Source organism: Poecilia formosa, unplaced genomic scaffold (assembly GCF_000485575.1).
Source record: "Poecilia formosa unplaced genomic scaffold, Poecilia_formosa-5.1.2 Scaffold96, whole genome shotgun sequence".
NCBI lineage: Eukaryota > Metazoa > Chordata > Actinopteri > Cyprinodontiformes > Poeciliidae > Poecilia > Poecilia formosa.
Window position 1 is genome coordinate 1,655,908 of NW_006800035.1, and position 22,779 is coordinate 1,678,686.

A 22,779-nucleotide genomic window follows, 5' to 3' on the forward strand; every position below is an offset into this window, starting at 1 on the left:
CCTCCCGACCCCACTGAGGGACAAGGGTGACGGAAAAGGGCTGGATGGTTTGGTTTGGTTCTAAGCACTTCTCACATCTCTTTGCTTCTTTTCAAACACCTTTCTGATATGAAACTACCTTTGAGGGTTTTCCAGAGCAGATAGTGTTGTCAGGTATCGATTAGCATGCTGGGTTCAATGACAGAAAAAAAAATCGAGTTTTTGACTTTTCAACTGTTCAACGGTTGTTCCACCTAGGGCTATTACAGCTAAAAATTAAATTTTTGGCAACCAGCTAATTTCTCTGTACATATAGAGAAATAATGTAATCTTGGAATGAGACCTGTATTTTGATGATTGTTTTGTGATGACAGCCAGTGATATTTTTTCTGATAAACATCTTCAGAGGTAATGGAGATGTTCCAGGAAGCATGTGCCTCAGCTCTCCACCCTCTTGCCCTCACGCTGCGAGTCCTTTTGCTGAACTTTGAGGTGTTTTTCACCACCAAACCTGAGGTGTAAGTAATAGCCTGCACTGGATAAACTGGATAAATATCATCCCTCTTTTACACACACATGCACACACACCTCTCCTGTTCCAGGAGAGGTGTGTGTCTACCTGTGCTCGTTTTACTGGAACCCCCCTTCCTCCCTCTCCCTCAGGGTCTCCAGTGTCCTCTCCACTTTCCACAGCAGTGATAAGATGTCGACACGATTAAGAGCGAAAGCTAATCCACCACCAACCTCCTCCCCCAACACACATGCACACACACACCACCATGGCTGTGCTGAATGTTTAAGCAACCCAAAACAGCGTGGCCCCGGCCTCAGAGCCGGCTCCGGAGCGGCAGGCCGCCAGCTGATGTCAGGAGCAGAGAGAGGGCGAGAAAGAGGAGGAGGCCAGGTGGACAAGGAGTTGGATTGTAACTGAATAATTAATGGGCCGCACTTTCGTTTTTTAATCTGTAAATGAGAAGGCCTAAGATAGCAGCGCCGCAGCTCTGTTATCCAATCCCCCGCCCATTAAGATAACAAGATGTTGGATAATGATCTCGGTAAAGGTGCAGTTTATCAGTCCAGAGGGAAGTGGCCTCGTTTCCCAGGTGGCTGTGGCTGTGTCCGCTACTTCAGGTGTTTGTATTGCTAAACAGTGTTAATAAAGAGATCCATATGGAAAGGGTCACCTGCCACAGGGTCTGGGCCTTTTACCTGGTGGTTGCTGTTCTGGAGCTACAGCAGCAAGCTTAAGACGTAATTTACCATTAATCTGGGCTGGTTGGCATTTCAGATTTAACATTTGTTCTTTGTGGTTGCATTTAGGCTATGTGCATTCACCCATCAGTCATCAATGAATGTAGACCTGTTTGCATGACATCTAACATCATGGAGGTCCTGGAGAACCCCTGCTGGTCCACCTGAGTAAGCAGACAAGCACAGATCAGAACCCCCCCACAGTTTTCTTATCATCATGTTTTTGATTTCTTCAGAGCATTTAACACAATTCATCCTGATCTGCTCTGTGAGAAACTCCAGAAGTCACAGGAGGAGGCCTCAACAATCACCTGGATCTATGACCACCTCACTAACAGACCACAGTTTGTGAGACTGATGGACTGAGTGTCTAACTGCTACAGATCTTCTGTAACTCTGTTGTTGAGATAGCCATCTCTTCTGCAGTCATCTGAACCAGGGACCTTATAACAACCTGATAAAGAAGGCTGGTTCTGTTCTGGTTCTGATCGGGTTCTGTTCTGGTTCTGTTCTGGTTCTGATCTGGTTCTGTTCTGGTTCTGTTCTGGTTATGTTCTGGTTCTGTTCTGGTTCTGATCTGGTTCTGTTCTGGTTTTGTTCTGGTGATGACTGTGGATCCTCTAGAGATGATGATGCAAAGAAGGATTCTTCATAAAATTAAGAAAGTGATGGGCAACTCTGACCATCCTCCTCATGAGACTGTCTTGGGAAAACAGAGTGTCTTCAGTCAGAGGCTTCTTCAGATTCACTTTAATGCAGACTGCTACAGGAGATCTTTTCTACCAACGCCCATCACTATTTGCAATAACTTTTTGAAGAATTTTAATGAACATTTAATTTCCCTTTCAGATCAATAGTTTTTTTTTTGCCTCTATAGTTGACATTTTTGAGTCCGTTGCTCTAGTTGATGTACAACTTTTATTTAATGTTCATTTCCTCTATTATAGGTTCTTCTCATTCTGTTTTCCTTCATTTGAGTCTTATTTTCTATTCTCTCTCTTTTTGTCTAAAATATATTCATCATCCAAAGTCTTCAATAAACTCCAGCATAGGGCTGGATAATATGGGTGACAAACTTATCACCATATAAGCATTTCATATCAGTCTATATCAATAATTCTTGATATCGATAAATATTCATTAGTTTTTTGATTAGGTGGTAGAGAAACATAAACACCTCTGTTAATAGTATTTCAGATAGTATTTACTATCTGAAATACTGCCAAGCTGGTAACATGACCACTCATGTTTTATCCACAGTTACTCCAAACCACTTTTTTTATTTTGAAGCCGTCATGAGGCGCTGTGGCGAAACCTGAAACTACTGCTGCGCAAGATACTCAACAAGTTGTTGCTAGGTAACCACAAGATATGCAACAGGTTGTTGCTAAGCAACCAAAGAGTGAGGGAGTTAGTTGATGCCACCGAGTGTGGCCGACAGGGTTGAGTGGCTAAAGCCTTTCATTTCCCAACATCCCCCAGAATGCTGTGTGCTTCTCGATCAGAGTTCAATGAATAATCTATTGAAAGTTCTATCAGATGTAATGTTTATTGATATTAACCACAAGTTTATTGCTGCATGTATTGTTATTGACTTATTGTCCAGCCCTACTCCAGCACATAAAAAACTCTGCTGCTCACCTGCTCACACACACTTGCTCCTGTGACCACATCACCCTGGATCTCCAGAAGCTCCTTTGGGTCCCTGTCTCTCAGCATATCCTCCTTCTTACCTACAGAGCCCTCCATAACCAGTCCCCATGCTACCTCACCAACCTGCTCCACCATTACACTCCTTCCCTCTGATGCTAACTTCCTGTTTCAGCACTCAGACCCCAGCGTTGTCCCTGGGGTGACAGAGTTTTCTCCATGACAGCCTCTGGAAGTCTCTCCCTAAACACATGCACGACTGTACAAACCTATCAACATTCAAATCACATCTTATAACACACCTATTCTGAACAGCTTTTAATGTATGGTTAATGTCTTGCTTTATGCTTGTCTTGTATTTTTTTTTAATATAGGCATTAGATGTTTTCGTGTTAGTGTTCTGTTTGTAGTTTTGTTTTATTCCTGTAGCGAGATCTTAAGGGATTTTTTTTTTAGTAAATGCTATACAAATAAAATGTATTGTTATTACTATTATATCCTCTATGTGGCAAGAAGGATACATAGCAACTAGATCCTGGTAACATGACAATATGTGAAATGAGAAACTGTTGATTTGAACTGATTTCCTGTAGCAGCTGATACTTTTAGAAGTCCCTGAATGATAAGTTGTGAGTAGTGAGAGCACAGCCATATTGTCAGTTAGCAACAGTTTTGGCTCATTTTAAACATTGCAGTGGAGTAAGCAATGCCAGCTTCTCTGCTCTCCTTTACTTCCCTGTGTATGAAGTGGATTCATCCTCAGCATGTCCCTCTGATCCTGTCATTTATGTAGCGCTGCAGCTGCCTCCCAAATCCCCCACTGCACTTTACCGAGGTAAACACCTTTGTACAACACAGAGCTCAAGGGTGTTTTTTGTTTGCACATTTATAAGCCTCCAACGAGTAAACCCAAAGGATGCATGCTGGTAAATATCAGAGCAGTCTGCTGTCTTAGTTCAGCGCTCGTGTCATCTGTCCGCTGGAGGGAACGACGAGACTGCAGGCCAACAAAAGAGGAGGAGCAGAAGAGAAAGAAACAAGAAAAGGATAAATGAAAAGACCATAAAGGAGACACGGTGGTTGTGGATGATTGTGTGTCTCTGATGATTGGCAATATACTAATGAGGGAATGACAATATAACGTGATGTAAAGCTCAAAACGTCACATGGTCATCCCCCACTGTTTAAAGTCAGCACAGGCTTTCAGCCTTTAAGCCTTTTTAAGAGATTTTAAATGATAATAGAGTATTTTGCTGTGATATCATTTATCATTCAGTTCTAATATTCTCGCTCTTGAGATGTAAAGATAAGTTAAAATAGGCTCTATAAGGACATTCTACAACATGAATAACTGATAACACTGAAGAGGTTTGTAGAGTTGTTTCTGCTCTGGTTGGAGTTCAGTCTTACCGTCTGTAACAGAGGCAACAATCTTTGTGATTGTGGCAATGAAATAAAAGCTGTAGCTGTCACTCTGGATTTTGTAATGAACTTTATGGGTATCCAAAACTGTTTGTTAAAAAAGTAGTTATTACTATTTTATGGTCTTTAGATTTCCAGTCAGGATTTATTCTTGCTTAGTTGTGGTTCCAAACAGTAAAACCTGGACCTCATACTGTCAGTAAATCTTTTTGTCTTGAATACTTCAGGCTCACACACAGAGAATTAGTCTTAGAACTGATTCTTTTTCAGTAGCACAACAGAGCAGATCCTCAGTCCGACCCCTTCGCCTTCAACACTGTTAGCACTTATCCTACACACGGAGATTTCCAAGGCTAAGTGACCTGCATCTTCTCAGCTTTGAATGACATAAGTACCAGAGTAGCCTTGGTTCCTCCAGCCGACCTGAACACACTTCTATAGCAGCTGATGGGAATGCAGGATGCTTCTATTCATCCATCAGAGCTCACAGGGAGTTTCTACCAACACACTCAGCCTGCATCTCCCAAGATAAAGACCTCTATTAAAAAATGAGTAATATCAGCTTATGGTGGGGTGGAGTTGTGGGAGTGTGGGGGAGTTTGACCTCGGTTTGGTCATATGCCACAGCGGGACACAAAAGGCTGCATTTGACTAGCGCCTCTGTTGCTGGGAGGTTGGTGCCACAGTTGACGGATGCTTTAGGCCGATGGAAGATGGGCTTCAGAGTCAGCCATCTCAGCCTTGTGATCTAATCTGTTACCCATCATGTCATCCTGGCTCACTAATGAAAAGGCAAGGTCCTATCCATCACAGACAGCTATGGTAAATGGAATTTTAACCCTCCCATGGCCTTATAGGTGTGAACTCCTCTGAACATGTGCAAAAAGGCCTGAATGATGGACGATGATTTCAGAAGAACTCACAGCAATGGCAAATGAATACAAAGTGAGGAACAACAATCTGCCAAGGCTCAGCTTCCTGTGTGAGGTCTTGGCAGTAAATGATCACGTGTTGTGCCTCTGTTTATGAGACGCAGCAATTTTAACTACAATGTCTTCATTATTGATCTTCAGCAACATGCTAAGGATGAGTCTCAAGGGCTGACGTCTGGATATGTGATTTATCTGTCAGGGTTAGCCTTGACTAACCCTGACAGAATGATTGTTTTTCAATAGAAACGTCAGGATTCATTCAGGATAATGCAGCAGCTCCTTTCAGTTTGCTTAGTGACTAATATGTTGTTATACATCAGCCTGAAATTACAAAGTGTATTACTGTCATCACATGTCATGTCTACCTCACTCTGCCTTCTTTTATAGTAGCTGAAAAATGTACATTTGAAGCCAGAAGTTTACATACACCATGTACAAAAACACAGTCACCTTTTTTCACCTTTTGTTTCTTGAGTATTTCAAGACGATGTTCTTTACAAATGATGCCATCTATTTTATGAAGTGCACCAGTCCCTCATGCACAAGTCGCCCCACATGATGCTGCCACACTTCACAGTTCAGTTTGCATGGTAAAACAAATCCACATTTTGGACCAAAACACATTAACCTCTGGGACACCAAACATGGGTATTATGATAGCTGGATATTCCCATCATGTCTCAACTTGCACATAATAGTCTGAACAGATGAACAAGGCATTCCACAGGATGAACCAGACTGGAGCAACTCAACAAATTCCTTCCTGATTTCTGCTGACTTTCCCCACAAAACACTGTGTTCCAGGTGTGGCGTGCTTCAGTCATGTGAGACTAGATAGATATTGCTGCTATGAGATTCTTACAGAGTGATAACCTGAAGGAACGGTATGACAGAAAACTGGTGTGTGTTTTTTTTTATTTGTTTTGAAAACCATGGCATATACTGATGTCTGTATCAGTGATGAAGGTATGGCTCCTAAAGGAGAGTGTGTGCAGAAAAGGAACCCTGAGCTTAGACCTGTCACAGGATGTGATGCAACATTAAACAGCTTGACTTTTTACTGCTGTTAGAAAGAGACCTGTCATGTGTAACACATGTCCAAGTTTGCTTTTGAGTAAAAACTGTTTGATGTGGTGGTCCCACTTACTTTAAAATGAAAGCAAACATGATTAATTAACAAATTAACAAATGCTTGGTACTTTTCAAAAATATTTCACTTTCTCTCAATGGTGACCACTGTGGTGGGAGTTCACCCCGCAGTCGGTTAGTAAGTCATTTCAGCCGCCTTGCCTGCTTGTGATGATCAGAAGACCCAACAGTCCCAACAAAAAATATTCCAAACCTGCAGCACACAGAGGATGACTCTGTCTATTTTTCTGAGCTGTGTGATCCTTGCTAGTTTGTGACATCTGCAGCTTGTTTATTAAGCCATGTCTGACACAATTACACTCTACATAACATGGCTGATTCGCTCCAAACCAGTAGATGAAAACACGTCTTATTTGTTTTTTATCCTTGCTGCACCATTTTAAAAATTTGTTCAACATTTGCATGTTAATTAGATGCAAACAAAACTCAAAGCTACTGCCATGTCCATGTAGGGAATGAAACCCCTTAGCTAGGTCTGAACTCCTGAGGCAAAGTTACAAAATCTGTTAAGAGTCCTATAAACACAAGCTCTGCTCTATTGCATTGATTTCTTATCTAAGCCACCAATAATTCTTAACTAAGGTTCAATTAAGATCTTTTACTTCTCTGCAGTTTCACTGAATTACAATGAAAGCATTCATTTGGAAGGCGAGAAGCTTTGGTCTTTAAGAACTCAATGTCACCTTGTCAAGTTCAGAAGTGGTGCGTCCCAGCGCAGCTAAACCAAAGTCCTTGGTTAATCTCCCAAACAGCGCCAGCAGCCTCTCTGTTTGATACTCCAAGGTTCTTCCTCTCTGTTCCCACCAGCACTCTGTGTCTGAGCTTAAATCCAACATTAGAGGCTCTGCAGAGCTCCCAGCAGGCATGTGCTGACTCTCTGAGCAACAATGGCAGCAAAAGACAAAACAGGCGGCACATGGTTTTCCAGACTGCTGTGACATTATGTGCACTGGCAGGAGAATACTTTGTTATTGCGAAAAATTATGAATAAAAACAGGCATCTTTGAAAGATTAAAAGAGCAATGATGTTCAGAGGGGCTACTTCACATGAAACTCCTTGGTGTGTTTCCTCAGGGCTTTTTCCGTCGAAGCATTCAGAAGAACATGGTGTACACGTGTCACCGGGACAAGAACTGCATCATCAACAAAGTGACAAGGAACCGCTGCCAGTACTGTCGCCTGCAGAAGTGCTTCGCTGTGGGAATGTCCAAAGAGTGTAAGTCTATAACCCAGCTGACTTTATGACACAAGATTTTTTAAAGGTTTTTGACTTCTGGAAATTCCAGCACTCATTGTATGATGGTGTATATTTATGAAAACTAGCTTTGACTAGTTTATATCACAAATATTACTTGGAAGCAAAATTGAACCTTAAATATGATGGAAAATGGGAAGAGGAACTGTCGTGTGGAACCAGTATGTGATTTGATTATATATTATACCTGGCCCAAATTATGAACGCCCTTGGGTGTATGTGTGGACTAAAAAATGTTGCTAAAAAAAACAAAAAATCCCATTTCATGTTCAGCTTCCTGGCAGACACCGGAAGGTTTTAGATTAAACCTTTGCTGGTATTTGGAATTATTCATCATTTCATCTGCCTTGACAAAACCTCCAGGTCCATATGAAGAAAAACAGCCTCAGACAGAGGTGGGAGTAGCAAGGAATTGTGCCCTAGTAAGAGTAGCAGACCTTCAGCATATTTTTACTCAAGTACAGTAAAAATTGACAGGAAAGAACAAAGTACTGCGTAAAAAGATCACTAAAATACTGAACAATTACTCAGATTATACTTGGCTTAGAAGCAATGATGATAATTTGTGGAGTATTTTTAAGCAAGAAAAAAAAAAACAATACAAAGAATATTGTGCTGGTGTAAGTCACTCGCTATAACGGCTAACAGGCTATGTCCTACCCAGTAATATATATCAGTGAAGTCAAGTATGGCAACAAAAAAACTAACACAATGTCTCTTGTGGTGAAACATGAAATATGGTGATGGCAGAGTTTATATTGCATAAAGATAAATATATATATATATATATTAGGGATGTGCCGATCAGGTTTTTTCCTCCCGATACTGATACCGATCACCCATGAGGGCCGATACACCGATACCGATCACCGATACCGATCACATAATTATTATTATTTTTTTTTAATCATAAACACTACCGGTTACATTATGTGGAAAAAGGAACCATGAATTCACCTTAATTTAGACAAAAACTTGTTTTTAATAACTTTTTCCAAGAAGAAAACTAAACAAAACAGGCATAAATTGTACTGCTATTGATATACTACCTTTAACAGACTGATAACATATGAAGGCTCTGAAGAGGCTAAATAATACAAAGAGCCAAAATAAAACCTCTCAACATTGCCAAAAAGTTCAAGTATAAAACTTAACATTCAAAGGCAAAAACAGGTTCCATTACAATAAACAATCCAGAGTTACTGAATGAAAACTTCCTGATAGCATGGCAGCTAGCTGATTACTGCTAGCTCTGATTGGCTGTTTCTGACTGAGCGGAGAAATTATGCAGATCAGGGAGGAGATCGATTATTTTTTTAGAGATTATCTGTCTCATGTTAGGACAGCGAAAGTTTTAATACGTATGTAAAATGTATTTTTTTAAGTTAGATGCTGCAGCTTTAAGCAGAGGTTCGGTGTGAGAGTCACTACCAGGTGGAGCAGNATTTTATGCACATGCACCGTTAATGGAAGTAGGACAAGTAGATTTATTTGAATGATAATGTATCACTCATGCTGGTTTTGATGACATCCAGAATCTTTATGGGACAGCCTTTAGATCTGGCTGAAGCTTTCCGTTTGCTAGTGTGGTCTGAGATCTGCACACCAACAGTTTCTGGAGACATTAAACAGTATAAATACTGGGATGAATTCTGGTTTAATTTGATTTGGCTGACTCCAGTTGTGGGGTCCTGGTGTTGCTCAGACTGCCACACATTGAAGGCTGACTGAAAACAGCCACTGTGGATGTTTTTCTGAAGCTGACAATTAAAAATGTCTGCTGTGAAAAAGCAGCTAAAGATGTGTCCTCATGCATTAGAATGATGGGATGTTTCCCGCTGGATGGAAATAGACTCGGTACTGTTTAAAACACAAACACACACACAGATAAATGTGCTTCTACTTATATACTGAGGAAAGAGAACAGGGTAATAAATGAAAATGAAGTGCAAAATGTTACGTAGCTTTTCATAGCAATGAAACAACACGTACAGTACACTTCAAATTATGTTCTATTTTTGAAGGTGGTGGCCTAGATTGGTTCTCTGGTTCTCCGTCATCCTGTCTTTTTGCACTGCAGTGACTGTATCAGATAAAATATCGAACAGTGAATGTGAGTGGATTACCAGCAGTATCAGTGCATCGCTATCAGTCTTACAGGTTCTGACTCCTGCAGGACTTCCACTCTAGCAGCAACACTCATGTTTCATTCAGTTCTGTTTTCATTCTGTCTGGTATTTCAACCAGCCTGGAGGAGTTGCATCAGCCACAGAGGATTGTTGGACATCCTGTTGGTTTCAGCTGAGAAAGTCAGACCCAGTGGACCAACGATGAACTTGTTCCACCGTTTCTCAGTCCTGATCCTGTGCATGTGTTAACTTGCAACAAAGCAAAGAGCTATATTTACAATGCAGCACAAACATGCCAGTCATTTGAGCAACATCTTCTATTTGTGCTTTATCTTGCAGTTGTCTTGGCACATAACTAAAGGTGACCTTTGACCCAAGATTGGCAGACACATCATGGGTTGAGTGAATAAGTAAAGTAAACTTTATGTGTCAGGTTCAAGGTCACTCTGTGATCTGTATCAAAGGCAAATTGGAGTGAATTTATAATGAGCTGCTGTAGGTACACTAACTACTCAAAGTGTTTTATATGGGACAGACATTCAGGGGCGCTCACAACACACACACACATTCATACACACATACACTAGAGGTGTGTGATGCTGCATATTTTGGTATCTATCTGACGCCAAGTCAATTCAGAGCCTGTATCGCTGATACCAATACTGATACAGATACTTTTTCCTTAGACTTCAGGTCTGTAGATTTTGTTGTGAATTATTTTTGTTCAAAACTTGAACAGAATTTGGACAAAGTGTATAGCTGTCTACAAAATATTTTAATAATAACATATTAATATGGTTTGCATTTTTCTAAATAGAGTGCAAGTTGAGAAACTATGACACAACAATAAAACATTTCAAAAAGGAACCTTAAGCTAAAGTATTGATCATACATGCTAGTACTGATCCGATACTGATACTAACTTGGAATCAATATTATCAATATTTTAGATCACTCTACTATTCACAAACCCCATTCTAACCAAATGATAGCATGAGTTTCACTGCCATGCTAATATTTGATAGCAGGAAGCTGGAATAAAACTCACAACCTTGCAATTCCTTTTTAACAACAGTAATAAAGTTGCTAGAACAATATTTAGAACATTTTTCCATCCTTGCTGAAAACATATACTGTACAATTGGAGCAGAGGTCACAACACTGCAGGAGAGCAAGCCGTCACTGTACAGTTTTCACTAATATTTTAAATGATTAAGGAGTTTATATTTCAAACTGTGTAGCATATTTTATTAGAATAAATGTTGTTTTAGGAATTTTTCTGTAAGTTCTTATACAAAATTCGCAGTTAATATCTGCAGCAGGCTTTTCAAAGTAACTAGCATTAAATTATCTTTCACTGTTTTCCATGTTTATAAAAAAATTACAATTTTTCTTTTGCAATGAATGATCCATTTTGTTCTAAAATCTGTAATTAGATAGATTTTAATTTATTTTGTTAGCTTTTAGTATATATTTAGAAAATCTTTTTTGCAGCTTTGAGGTAAGTTTTACTTTGTCTGGTCTAGCATCTGTCGCTATTAGCTTGCTTAATGCAGGTAGCTGCAAGCATCAGTTTAAATTCTACCCTTTATTAAAGGGTTGAGTTTTTTTTAATTAAGATTATTAGAAAAGTAAATACATCCTTCGAGTGGCAGCAGACTCACAAGCCAGAAAAATATATGCTCCATCAGTCCTCTTCATCAGACCCACAGGGTCATTCTACTTGTGAAAACACAAGTCCCCTATAGTAATTCTCTCTAAGTGTCTACTAGGTATTCTTGTGATCTTCACTATTTTCAGTCACTGTCAGATGCTAAAATCATGTACTTTCACATTTTATGTCACTCAAGATCAGCAAATCAAGTTATTCACAAACATTTTTACCGGTTTGCTTTTTGGACCTGAGTCCAAATAGGACAGACCGTCTGTGTCAGTCATTCTACTAATCTCTTTTTAAAAAGCTACAATTACACTAAATGTTAGATTTCTGTTTACAAACTAAACCCATGTGGACTTTAAAAGCTTCTTCTCATTTGAATTTGACACATTCTTAAAATTTGAATAAACTGTCAGTTTTCCTGTCAGTTCTGCTCCCTCTTCTATATTGTCATCTATTAAGAGAATGGCACCGTGACAACAGTTTGCATTTCACAGGTTATTGGCATCCTTTGATTGCATCAGCATTTATAGCTCAGACCCACTTCATGCTTCATTAGTCCTGGTGGGGGGTGTCACTCCTTTCATTTATGCTGTTTCACACCTCAGTGGCGGCATCATAGAAAAGATGATATCTATACATCCTCAGGCTAAACCTCCCACAGGGCCGCTGATGAGAAAGGAGACTTTTCTCCTTGACTGCTGTAGAAGATCAACACCAACTGGATGCCCACTTCAAGGCCTTCTTTCATTCGACTGTTTTTATTGCAAACAGGAGATCACCTCCAAAGCTGACTGTTAGTGTCTCCAGCAAAACTTTGTAACATTTCAAACACAGTCTGTGTTTCCTATGTGCTCTGTGTGCTCAAGGCCTGGCAGCAGTCATTGACAGAAGGGACAAATGAAATTTTGACAATTTCAAATTTTGATATGCTGATCCCAATCTCAGCTGACTTTGATTCTTTTACTACATAGATTCCAACATATTAAAATAATTAGATCAATTAATCACTATTTTTTGTTCTTAATTTAACACCCAAACCCAAGCTACATCTGACCAATACAACATATCATAATACAGAAATGTGCAGAATCTCCTCGAAACTCTTTAATGGTCTGTACTTCAGTCTCTTCTATCGCACTTTCATCAGTAACAGAATCATTGGAACTTTGGTTTGTATTTTGTAGTTTAATCTTCAGTGTGTTGTCTGGGTTTAAAAGACTGAGGCCTTTATCCCTTTTTGGTTTTAAGAATGTGGTTTTCCTTGTGAACTGGATTCAATTTGTTTTCCTTGTTTCACATGTTTGAGTTTCCCAACTCTTTAGATATTTGCTTTCTACTCGCCCTTCTTCCAGCTGTGCCCTGTTGTTTTTGTTTCCCTGTGGATTTTCTTTTCCTTTCAGTATTCCCTCAGTTTTTTATTTATCTCCCTGCTTTCTATCATAGTTACCTTCCATTTTTTCATCCAAATGATTTTATTCTAATAGTCAGTCTCCACAGCATTTTAAGCCTCCAGTTTCATCTCCTTCTTGTCAGATTGTGTCTGTCTGGTCTTGTCCGTTACCCAGCTTTTGTTTCCTGCATGCAGCTTTGAATCATTTCATTCAGTTTGTGTTGTTACAAGTCTTTCTTAACTGTTTCCTTAAGATGTCATTCAGTGTAAATAATTAGTTCTCAGTGGACCCACCTGGATGAATATTGTTTTGTCTCTATGTTTGGGTCAGAGTCTGCTGGCCCAGTTAAGAGTTTAATGGATGATTGCATAGATCTTCACATGGCCATAACTTAACAATTCTGTAATAATCTTTGATTAATTTTATTCTTCTAAAAAAGTGAATGTTGGGTTTCCTTACTGTAACCCTGAACCACCAAATGAAAAGAAATGCAGTTCATTCATCACTGAGTCAGCTGAGTCATTTTTTTAAACCAAGCAACTGAAATAAATTAACATTTCAATTATCTCTCTAATTCATCGAGTTTCTGTATAATAAATGAAATAGGTGTTGTGTTAAAGTCCAATATGGATATGAAATCAATGAAACAAATTGTTCAAATTTGGTTATCTTGGAATTATTATTTCAATACATTCCACAAGTTGGACAGACTGAACAACATCAGCATGGAAGATGAACGGCAGCGCCGTTGGTAGGTTGGACTTCCTGCAGGAACTCTTTGCTGGGCCTTCTGCCAAAATGTCTGTGTGTGAGAACCATCTGAGTAAAATGGAGCCGCCTGTGGTAAACTCAGTTGACTAGATTGATTTGGAAAGGATCACATCTGTCTATGTAAGGTCCCACAGTTGACCATGCAGGTCAAAGGTCAAACACCAAGCATGAAATCAAACCAACTGTCTGTAGACCTCATACACTGAATTGTCTTGAGGCAGAAATCCAGAGAAGAATCCAGAAACATTTCTGCTGCTTGGAGGTCAGTGAACTGAACGGTGGAGGAAGCCAGTAGCCAGCAGGACTCTTCCTGGAGCCGCTGCCCTCTGAACTGAGCCATCAGCTCAGAGCAGAAGGGCTTCAGTCAGGGAGGAGGCCAAGAACCTGATGGTCTCTCTGTCAGAACTGCAGCGTTCCTCTATGGAGAGAGGAGAAACTTCCAGAAGGACAACATGTTCTGTGGCCAGAGAGCCACTCAATAAAAGTGTCATGACAACCAGTCTGGAGTTCACTAAACGGCACCTGAAGGATCTCAGACCAGAACAAACAAGATTCTCTGGTGTGGATGCCAGTAATGTTTGAAGGAAACAGGCATGGTTCATCACCATAACTACAGTGACACATGGTGGTGGCAGCATCATGCTATGGGGATGTTTTGCAGCAGGAGGAACTGACACACCAGTCAGGATGGAAGGAAAGATAGATGCAGCCATGAACAAAGACATGCTGGATGAAAACCCACTGCAGAGCATCCTGACCTCAGACTGGGGCGACAGTTCAACCCAAAGCACATGATCCAGATCTGAAAGGCTTCAGAACCAATCTGTGAACGTCCTGAAGGGGCCAAACCAGAGTCCAGACACGAATCTGATTGACATCTCTGGAGAGAGGTGAACATGGCTGACAGACGTCTCCATCCAACCTGATGGAGAAGAACGGAGCAAACAGCCTAAAGAGAGGAGGCTGAGCTGGAGGCTGCAGGTTCAGACTGGAGGCTGTTAAAGCTGCCAGAGGAGATCAACTAAGTATTATGCAAAGGCTGTAAATTTCCTGGCTTTCTACTTTTAATAAATATGCAAAACACCAAAACTTTTCACCACATTTTTACAATAGAGTATTTGTGTTGTTGATTTTTCAGGAAAGATATTCATGTAATACAATTTGGAATAAGGCTAGAACACGAAATGTGGAAAAAGTGAAGCGCTGTGAAAACCTTCCAGACACGTTGTAGGTTTGCTGCTAATTCACAGCTTCAGCTGATCTGTTACAGCAGGTGTTCTCACTTCTAGCTGTGGGAGTGGGCACACTGCGACACACTGTGACACACTGTGACACACTGCATAGGGCTTCCACATAATGAGAGTTGGGGCCACTTTGCAGTGCAACAGGTCCTGGCTACATCAGCCTATCTGCTGTACAGTTCAGACTTCTTTCACACCTCTAAATGTCTCTCAGTCTTCCCCGTTTGCAGTTGCTATGGTACACCTTCTCTCTAGTAGATTATAAAATGGTGTCTCCCCTGCTCTCCTTTGCTTTCCCCTAAGTACCATTAAGCTTAATCTCAACGCTGCGCTGGCAGCAAGGAATTATTGTCATTCCTCGACACCCACCTGGTTGCTGTTGGTGAGTTGCCATGTTAAGTGCTGTGGCAAGCAGCCCGGGTGCCGCAGCACTCCAGATAGATGGTGTTTATTTACCTCTGCATCTGTTTACTTGCCCTGTGCAGAGCTTGGCAGCAGGCAGATGGCTGCCGGCAGCTCCTCAAACGACCACCAGCCATGCACCAAGCGGAGAGGAAACAAAGTCGCTCCAGCAGGGTGTAAAGCAGCCATAAAAACTGCAATAAAGAGACGAACAAAAAACAGGGAGCAACCTTACACAGTGGAGGAGAATAGAGACGACCCTCCTGAAAAGCTGAGGGACATCAGGTTGTTGTTAGGCACTTCTGAGAAAAGTGTGTTTAGCATCTTGTCAGAAGACCGGTCGATGATCCTTCATCCCCTCATGAGAACTCTCCAGAAACACCTGCCACTCTCCCATTCACAGCTCTGGATCAGAACCTGGCAGCAAACAGCAACATCCTTTAGGTGTCAGCTCACAGCTGAAATCACAACCTGTAATCCTGAACTCATCCTGCTTACAACTAAAATGGTTTTAGCTTGCTCAAAACACAAGAACTAGAGCTAATGTAACAGCAGTTAAAATGGATGTTCAACTACGAGACCCAGAACAAATTTTTCCCAAAGCTTAATTCATTTAAACTTTCACTTCCCCTGACCATCTCCTCTGTAGAACATGATGCTGAGTGGTAACTCCTCCTGCTGCAGCAGTGTGGATCTCAGATCAGCAGCTAAATGTCTGACAAATACTTTGATTGTGAAATTATAAGCTGTGATCTTCACCACTAAGAATAAACAAACATTTCTCTGGATTGGAAGTAATATTAACATCTTGGAGCGGCTCAGGCAGAGTCCTGACGTCCACCTGATGGAGATATGTGGAGGAAGCTAAATATTAAGGGAATGGCAGGGAGTCCTTCCATCTTCAAAGACTAGGAACTCATCACCAAGGGTAAATAAATCTTCAAAATAGTAAGCATGCAAAAAGCTGCTCAGCAACTGCAGCAAGAGTTTGACTGATGTGCCAGTTTTAGCACAAAATGTAAATCAAGACAGTTACATAATTGATCTGAAAATTGAATCTTATTTTCTTTTGGGAGCTGCAAAAGCAAAACAATCAGTGCAGCAGCAGCTTGCAGTTTCTTAAAAATCTTTTAAAAAATTAATCATGCGCAAGGATTCAGTTGTTTTTATTTCATAAACTGTTTCAGCCCCCCACCGCTCCGACATATCTGATCTGACTGACTTGTATTGTTGAAAAATTTCAACCATTTCAAAAAGCTGAGCACTCTCTCTCCATATCATTCCAACACATTCCAAGATGTTCTCACTGTGAGGAGTCTTGTGGTTAAACATAGTCTGATTGTTTTTCTCCAGGAAAACGATTCTGTTTCCTGAGAAAGGTTCTGAAAAAAGGTTATCCAGTATCCAAAGTAGTCTTGACGGAGAGTTCAGTTATATGCAGTCTTGTAAAGATATTTTCTACTTTTATTATGTTTCAACTACAAAGTGAAGTGGAAAACTGCTTTGGTAGAAATAGAACTTCACTGCCAAAAGCCCTTCTGTGGCCTTTAGGATCAGATTTACTCACTAATGTGAAATATTCAGTCACAACGTACACACACATTCCTACACTTTAATATCCAATCTGTCAATTTCTCATGGCTTTAACCATTTTTACTGATATTGTTAAAAGTTGAGTGCATCTGTTCAGCACTCTCTACTGGAATTAATCAATTGGAATCCAGATTAGGATTAATCAGGGATCCAGTTATTATTAGCTAAATGTAACTTAAAGAAAATGGGTTTTTAGCCTTGATTTAATATCCTTCTCTGTGCTGCAGTCGTTAATTCCACTTTTACGGTTCTTTCTGAGTTTGGTTGCCATCTTGACTCACGTCAACTTTTATTGTTTCTGGTCTGAAGAGTTTCAAAGTTTCTGTGTCGTAGTTTAATTTGTTCATTGTGTATTTTTTTTAATATGGTAATAAGACGTTATGTTGTACTTTGAGTTTAGTTTCCTATTTCCGGCTAATTTGAGGTTTAGTTTTATAAGGTGGTTTATTAAACATTTTCTGCAGTGCTTTAGTTTCATATCTTCTCTACTCTGTTCCTTATCTGTTCATTAAACTCACATGTTCAGTAATTAAACTCACTAGTTTGGTTCTCTTACTCCACATCCTGCTGCCACCAGTCTGTTCCCATCTCTTGAGTTCTGTTATTAAACTCATTTGTTCTCCATGGTTGTGTCATCCTTGTCTCTGCATTTGGATCCTCTTTAAAACCAAATCTTGTGACTATTTAAGGGGAAAACCAGACTTGCCAAGAAATGCTGTAACACCAAAGATCAATATCCAAGCAAACACATTTTTTTTTCCTTTTCAGTTCCTATTATACTATTTTTTTCCATCCATCTATCATCCATTGTCTTCTGGTTATATAGAATCTGATCGTGGGGGTAGCAGCCAAAGTAAAGACCCCCAGACTTCCCTCTCCCCAGCCACTTGTTCCAGCTCCTCCTGGGTAACCCCAAGGCATTCCCAGGCCAGCAGAGAAACATAGTCCCTCCAGCGTGTCCTGGGTCTTCCCCGGGGCCTCCTCCAGGTGGGATGTGCCCAGAACACCTCACCAGGGAGGCGTCCAGGAGGCATCCTGACCAGATGCCCGAGCCTCAACTGGCTCCTCTTGACGTGGAGGAGCAGCGGCTCTACTCTGAGTCCCTCACGGATGACTGAGTTTCTCACCTTATCTCTAAGGGAGAGCCCAGCCACCCTACAGAGTAAAATCATTTCGGCTGCTTGTATCCGTGATCTCATTCTTTCGGTCATGACCCAAAGCTCATGACCATAGATGAGGGTGGGAACATAGATCGACCGGTAAATCAAGAGCTTCGCTTTTTGGCTCAGCTCTCTCTTCACCATGACAGACTGGTACAGAGGCTGCGCTGATCGCCTGTCAATCTCCAGCTCCATTTTTCCCTCATTCATGAACAAAATCCCGAGATACTTCAACTCCTCTACTCGGGGCAGGACATCCCCCCAGAGCCAGGGAAGGCTCTTTGCAATTGTTTAAATACAAAGGTAAAATTCTAACAAACATGAATAACAACAGTTTAATTTTTACCTAAAACATATCTTAGATAACTGAAGTTCTAATTGATATGAATATATCTCTCAGTCTGTACCTAGCTGTGATTATTTCATGTGATGAGACGGTTGAACGTGGAGCTCAGCTGCCATGAGGGTTTATGGTGTCACTGTGGGCTCAGGGAAGGCTGTGCTGATTAGAACAGCAGAGTTGGGGGTCTCTGTGTTGTCTGTAGAGAAAAGCTGCTACCACTGAATGAAGTCAGAGAATTCAGTACAGGGACTGAAACTGCAGAAGAAAATCACTGCTCAAACTCTCTGCTGTATATGAACACATAACAAGTGTTTCTTCTCAGAAAAAGAGGAATGTCTGAGAAAATCTTTTCAATGTGTAACCGTATGAAGGAAAACTGAAAAACATGTTAAACTAAAGTAGCCTTTATATTATCTACAGTGGTCTTTAGTGAAAATAATCAAATCTAAATGTAGTTTCAATATTTACAGGATAACTTTTGCTGTAGTCTCTTGGATTGTAGTTGTTTTAAGATGGTAGGTATCAGGTTTTGTCTTACCACCGTAAATACACATTACCTTTGACCTCTAGGAAAATGTAACTTGGATTATTTAGTCTGTCTCACTGAAATAAAGATCACATCCAAGCACACATGCTTTTATTCTTACATTGCTTACATGTTGAAAGTGTCATTATGGCGGGACGTCCTCAAAATATGCATGCCCAGGACGAATAGTACAAAATAATGCAAAAATCAGAATGTTCCACCGTCTGTGTATGGAAGTGTTTGGGTGTTCCAGAGTAGCGATGAAATGTGACTGACTGGAGGGTTGCAGTGTTAACACAAGCTGGCGAGCCACGAGATGTGATTTAGGAAGACAGCAGCTTGGTAAATACATCTCACCCCCAGCTGAGGAAATCAATTACCTCTGCACTTCAAGCAAATTACTGGGAGCATGAGCAGATACATCCAAATGATGCATTAAACAAGAGGCCATGAAAATATATAGCTTTTTAACACCATGTACAGGGTGCAGAGGGAAGCAGTGGAGCACCAGGCCTGATGTAGAGCCTCTTATCACTGCTTCTGAAATCTTTATTAGATTTATCACAGTTATAAAAAAAAACAAAAAAACAATTGTGTTTTATTTCCATCTATCCAGAACCGATGCTAGGTCCAATCAAACTAAAGGTGAAGAAAATAATAGACTTCTAAGGCATATAAGCTTAGAAGAAACTAAGGTCCTCCTCCTTCAATGTCTTGATATTGTACACACAACTGCATTATTGCATCTGATGTGATTCAAATAATAAAGTCATCCATCTAATGAAGTATTTTCCCTCTGGATTAAAAATGATATTAAATCAATACTGAAAAACAACAATGTGCAAGCGACACTATTACAGAAGTACAGGCCGATCTCCAATCTTCCATTCATCAATAGAATTATAGAAAAAGCTTCACTTCCTAACAATGACCAACTGCCTTGATGTCATTTAGTCTCAGTACTGAGACTGCCCTGGTCAAAATGTTCAATGACTTCCATTTTAACACAGACTGTGGAAGAACCACAGTTCTGGTTCTGTTGGACCTCAGTGTTGACCATGACATATTACTGAATCGACTGGAGAGTTGGGTCAGACTCAACTGGTTCCAATCTTATATAAAGAACAGGGATTTATTTGTTTCAATAGGAAACTTCTCATCAAAGTGGACAGAAGTCACATGTGAGATCCAAGGTTCAACCCTAGGATCCCTCTTAATATCTACATGCTCCCATTGGCTCGGGTTATAATAGGAAATAAAATTAGCTACCATAACTACACAGATGATAGTTATCTACATAATGATGTCACCAGGTGACTCTGAACCATCCAATCACTGAACAGATGCTTAGAACAAATAAATATGTGGATGTGCCATAACTTTCTGCAGCTGAAGGAAAACTGAAGTTATTATCTTTGGACCTAAAGAGGAAAGATTTAGAGTCAACACTCAGCTTCAGTTTTACAGAGAGAAACTAGAGATCAGACTGAAATCTGGGTGTAGTGATGAACTCTGACCTGAACCTTCAGAGACACATAAAGACAGTTACAAAGTCGGCCTTCTATCACCCAAAGAACATTTTCAGGATTAGAGGACTAATGTCTCAGCAAAAAAACATTTTCTCCTCTAATCCTGAAAATGTTCTTTACTGCAACAGTAAACAGTGTCTTCACAGGTTTGATTAAAAAATCAATCCTCCAGCTGCAGCTGATCTACTGCTGGAGTTCTGACTAAAACCAGGAAAATAGAGCACATCACCTAGTTCTAGATTGCTCCAAAAGCAGGAAGCAGAGTATAGTGCAAGGCATTATGGGTAAATACAACCAAAACAAACATGTAAATCCTTCCACAGAGAGAACAGACTTTAAAATACTGTTGTTAATTTATAAATCCCTGAACGGCTTAGCGCCACAATACATTAAGAATCTGCTGTTTTATTAACTTTCCAGTCCTCTCAGATCTTCTAGTTCTGGTTCTGCTTTGCATCAGAACCAAACATGGACAAGCAGCATTCAGCTTCTATGCACCACAAATATGGAACAAACTTCCAGAAAACTGCAAAACAGCTGAAACACTGAGTTCCTTCAGTATACACAATAAACACAGAGGGTCTTTATTTTAAACTAGGGCATAACACTTGACTGTTGTCTCATCAGACTAGAAAGGTCCCATGGGAGACTGAGCTCTTGACAAAAGGCCCGGCTCAGTCATTGTCTCCAGCTCCCCTTGTTAGGATTCCAAAAGTGCAGTCTGCTGCTGATCACGATGATTATGCTGTGTTGAGTAATAAAACCTGGTAATCTCCTGCTGTGACTGACTTCAAAGATCTGCATCTAATGAAGTACCAGGGTTCATGAACTGAACAGACACACCTGAGCTTTAGATGGAGCTCCCGTCTGCCTCACATGTACAACATTATTATTATTAAGATATATTTCAAAATTTCTGATATATTAGCGACACAATACACCTTAAATATAAAGTGAGCATCAGGGATATCAGCTTTGGAATCTGCCTTGTAAACAATCTGTCTCCATTTTTGTCTACACTGTGCTCAGTGTCTTCTTCAGTGGTTTTTGTTACATTGCCTTTTATGGTTCTTGGTGCAGCGCCACCACAGGCGAGAGGGGAACTGGTTTTTCAAAGGATTTGGTTGGTTCGACACAGTGCAGCGTGAAAGCGAACTGCACCAGCTGAAAATTTAACAAATGTTGTCATTTTGGTCACCAATGGAACAGAGTCTACTGGACTATTAAGTGTGAAAACATCCTAAAATTCCCTCTATTGGAGTTCTATTCACATCACATGTTGGATGTGCTTGACCTTGAGATTATCCTCTCAGAAGACATTTTACTGTCTCCACTTCCTAAGTTGCACTGTCTGTATAAAAGTCTCAGGATTAACCTGAAAGATGTGATTTGTTCTCCTCCAGCTGTTCGGAACGACCGGAATAAGAAGAAGAAGGAAAGTCCGAAGCCAGAACTGGCAGAGAGCTACGAGCTGACAGCGGAGCTGGAGACCATCATCGAGAAGATCCGTAAGGCCCATCAAGAAACCTTCCCCTCCCTCTGCCAGCTTGGCAAATACACCACGGTGAGTGTTCAGCCAGAAGAGGCACACATTCCTCTTTACTGTTGGATCAATGGGGACCTGGGTGTTTTCATTCATTTACAGTATGTTATCTGACTCATGGAATTGTGCTTCTTGGATCCTGGCTGACAAATTTGCCATCAGCATATTGATAATCAATTTCTTGCACTTCACTCTTAATCCCCATTTAATTCAGCTGGAGCCCCCAGTTGTACAGTTATCACTGTCTGGACAAATCCTCCACAGAACCTTTTACTCTTTGCCATTAGGAATTGATTGGACATCAAGTGTGATGGAAGGCCAGTGGAAGGGATCATTATATTACTGTAAACATCCTGACCTCAGGGTTTGTTCCTCCCACTACGGAGCATTAATTTAATCTTTATTTAAACTCAGAACTTGCTGAGACCCAAAAAATGAAAAAAAAAATAAAAAAAATAAAATAGTGTAGCAAAATAGCATCTTCAGATTCTTTTCAACTCCTCTTCAACTTTTGACAAGTTGGAAAAGTTTGACTGATGCATCAAACACAGCTTGCATTATTACCATCTTCTATAAATGTACAACTGAGCGAAGCTGGATGTCAAAAATGCTTGTCAATGCTGGAGATGGGTTTATATTCCACTGATGTGAAACCCCCTAAACACGAGTCCCACCAATGAATGATGGAAAGGCCTGATAGCGAGGGGAAACCAGGGTCTTATAGAAAGATGTCATCAGTCGGACACATCAGGGTCTGATTGTCTCTGAGCATCAAACTGTGTAGAGAAAATATCCAACAAAGCCCTGTGTAGATCTACTTTCCTTATCCGCCCTGAGGGGCAGCACTGTGCTG

General features: G+C 40.5%; 1 protein-coding gene across 3 annotated transcripts in view; it reads left to right on the forward strand.

Moving 5' to 3' along the window:
• Nucleotides 1-22,779, forward strand: part of LOC103142416 (retinoic acid receptor beta) — a 110,661-nt gene that overhangs the window by 67,332 nt on the left and 20,550 nt on the right. For all 3 annotated transcript variants that reach the window (XM_016674461.1, XM_016674463.1, XM_016674464.1), the window contains exons 3-4: nucleotides 7,458-7,599; nucleotides 21,787-21,947. In XM_016674461.1, the coding sequence (XP_016529947.1) occupies nucleotides 7,458-7,599; nucleotides 21,787-21,947 (303 nt within the window). The remainder of the gene's footprint in view (nucleotides 1-7,457; nucleotides 7,600-21,786; nucleotides 21,948-22,779) is intronic.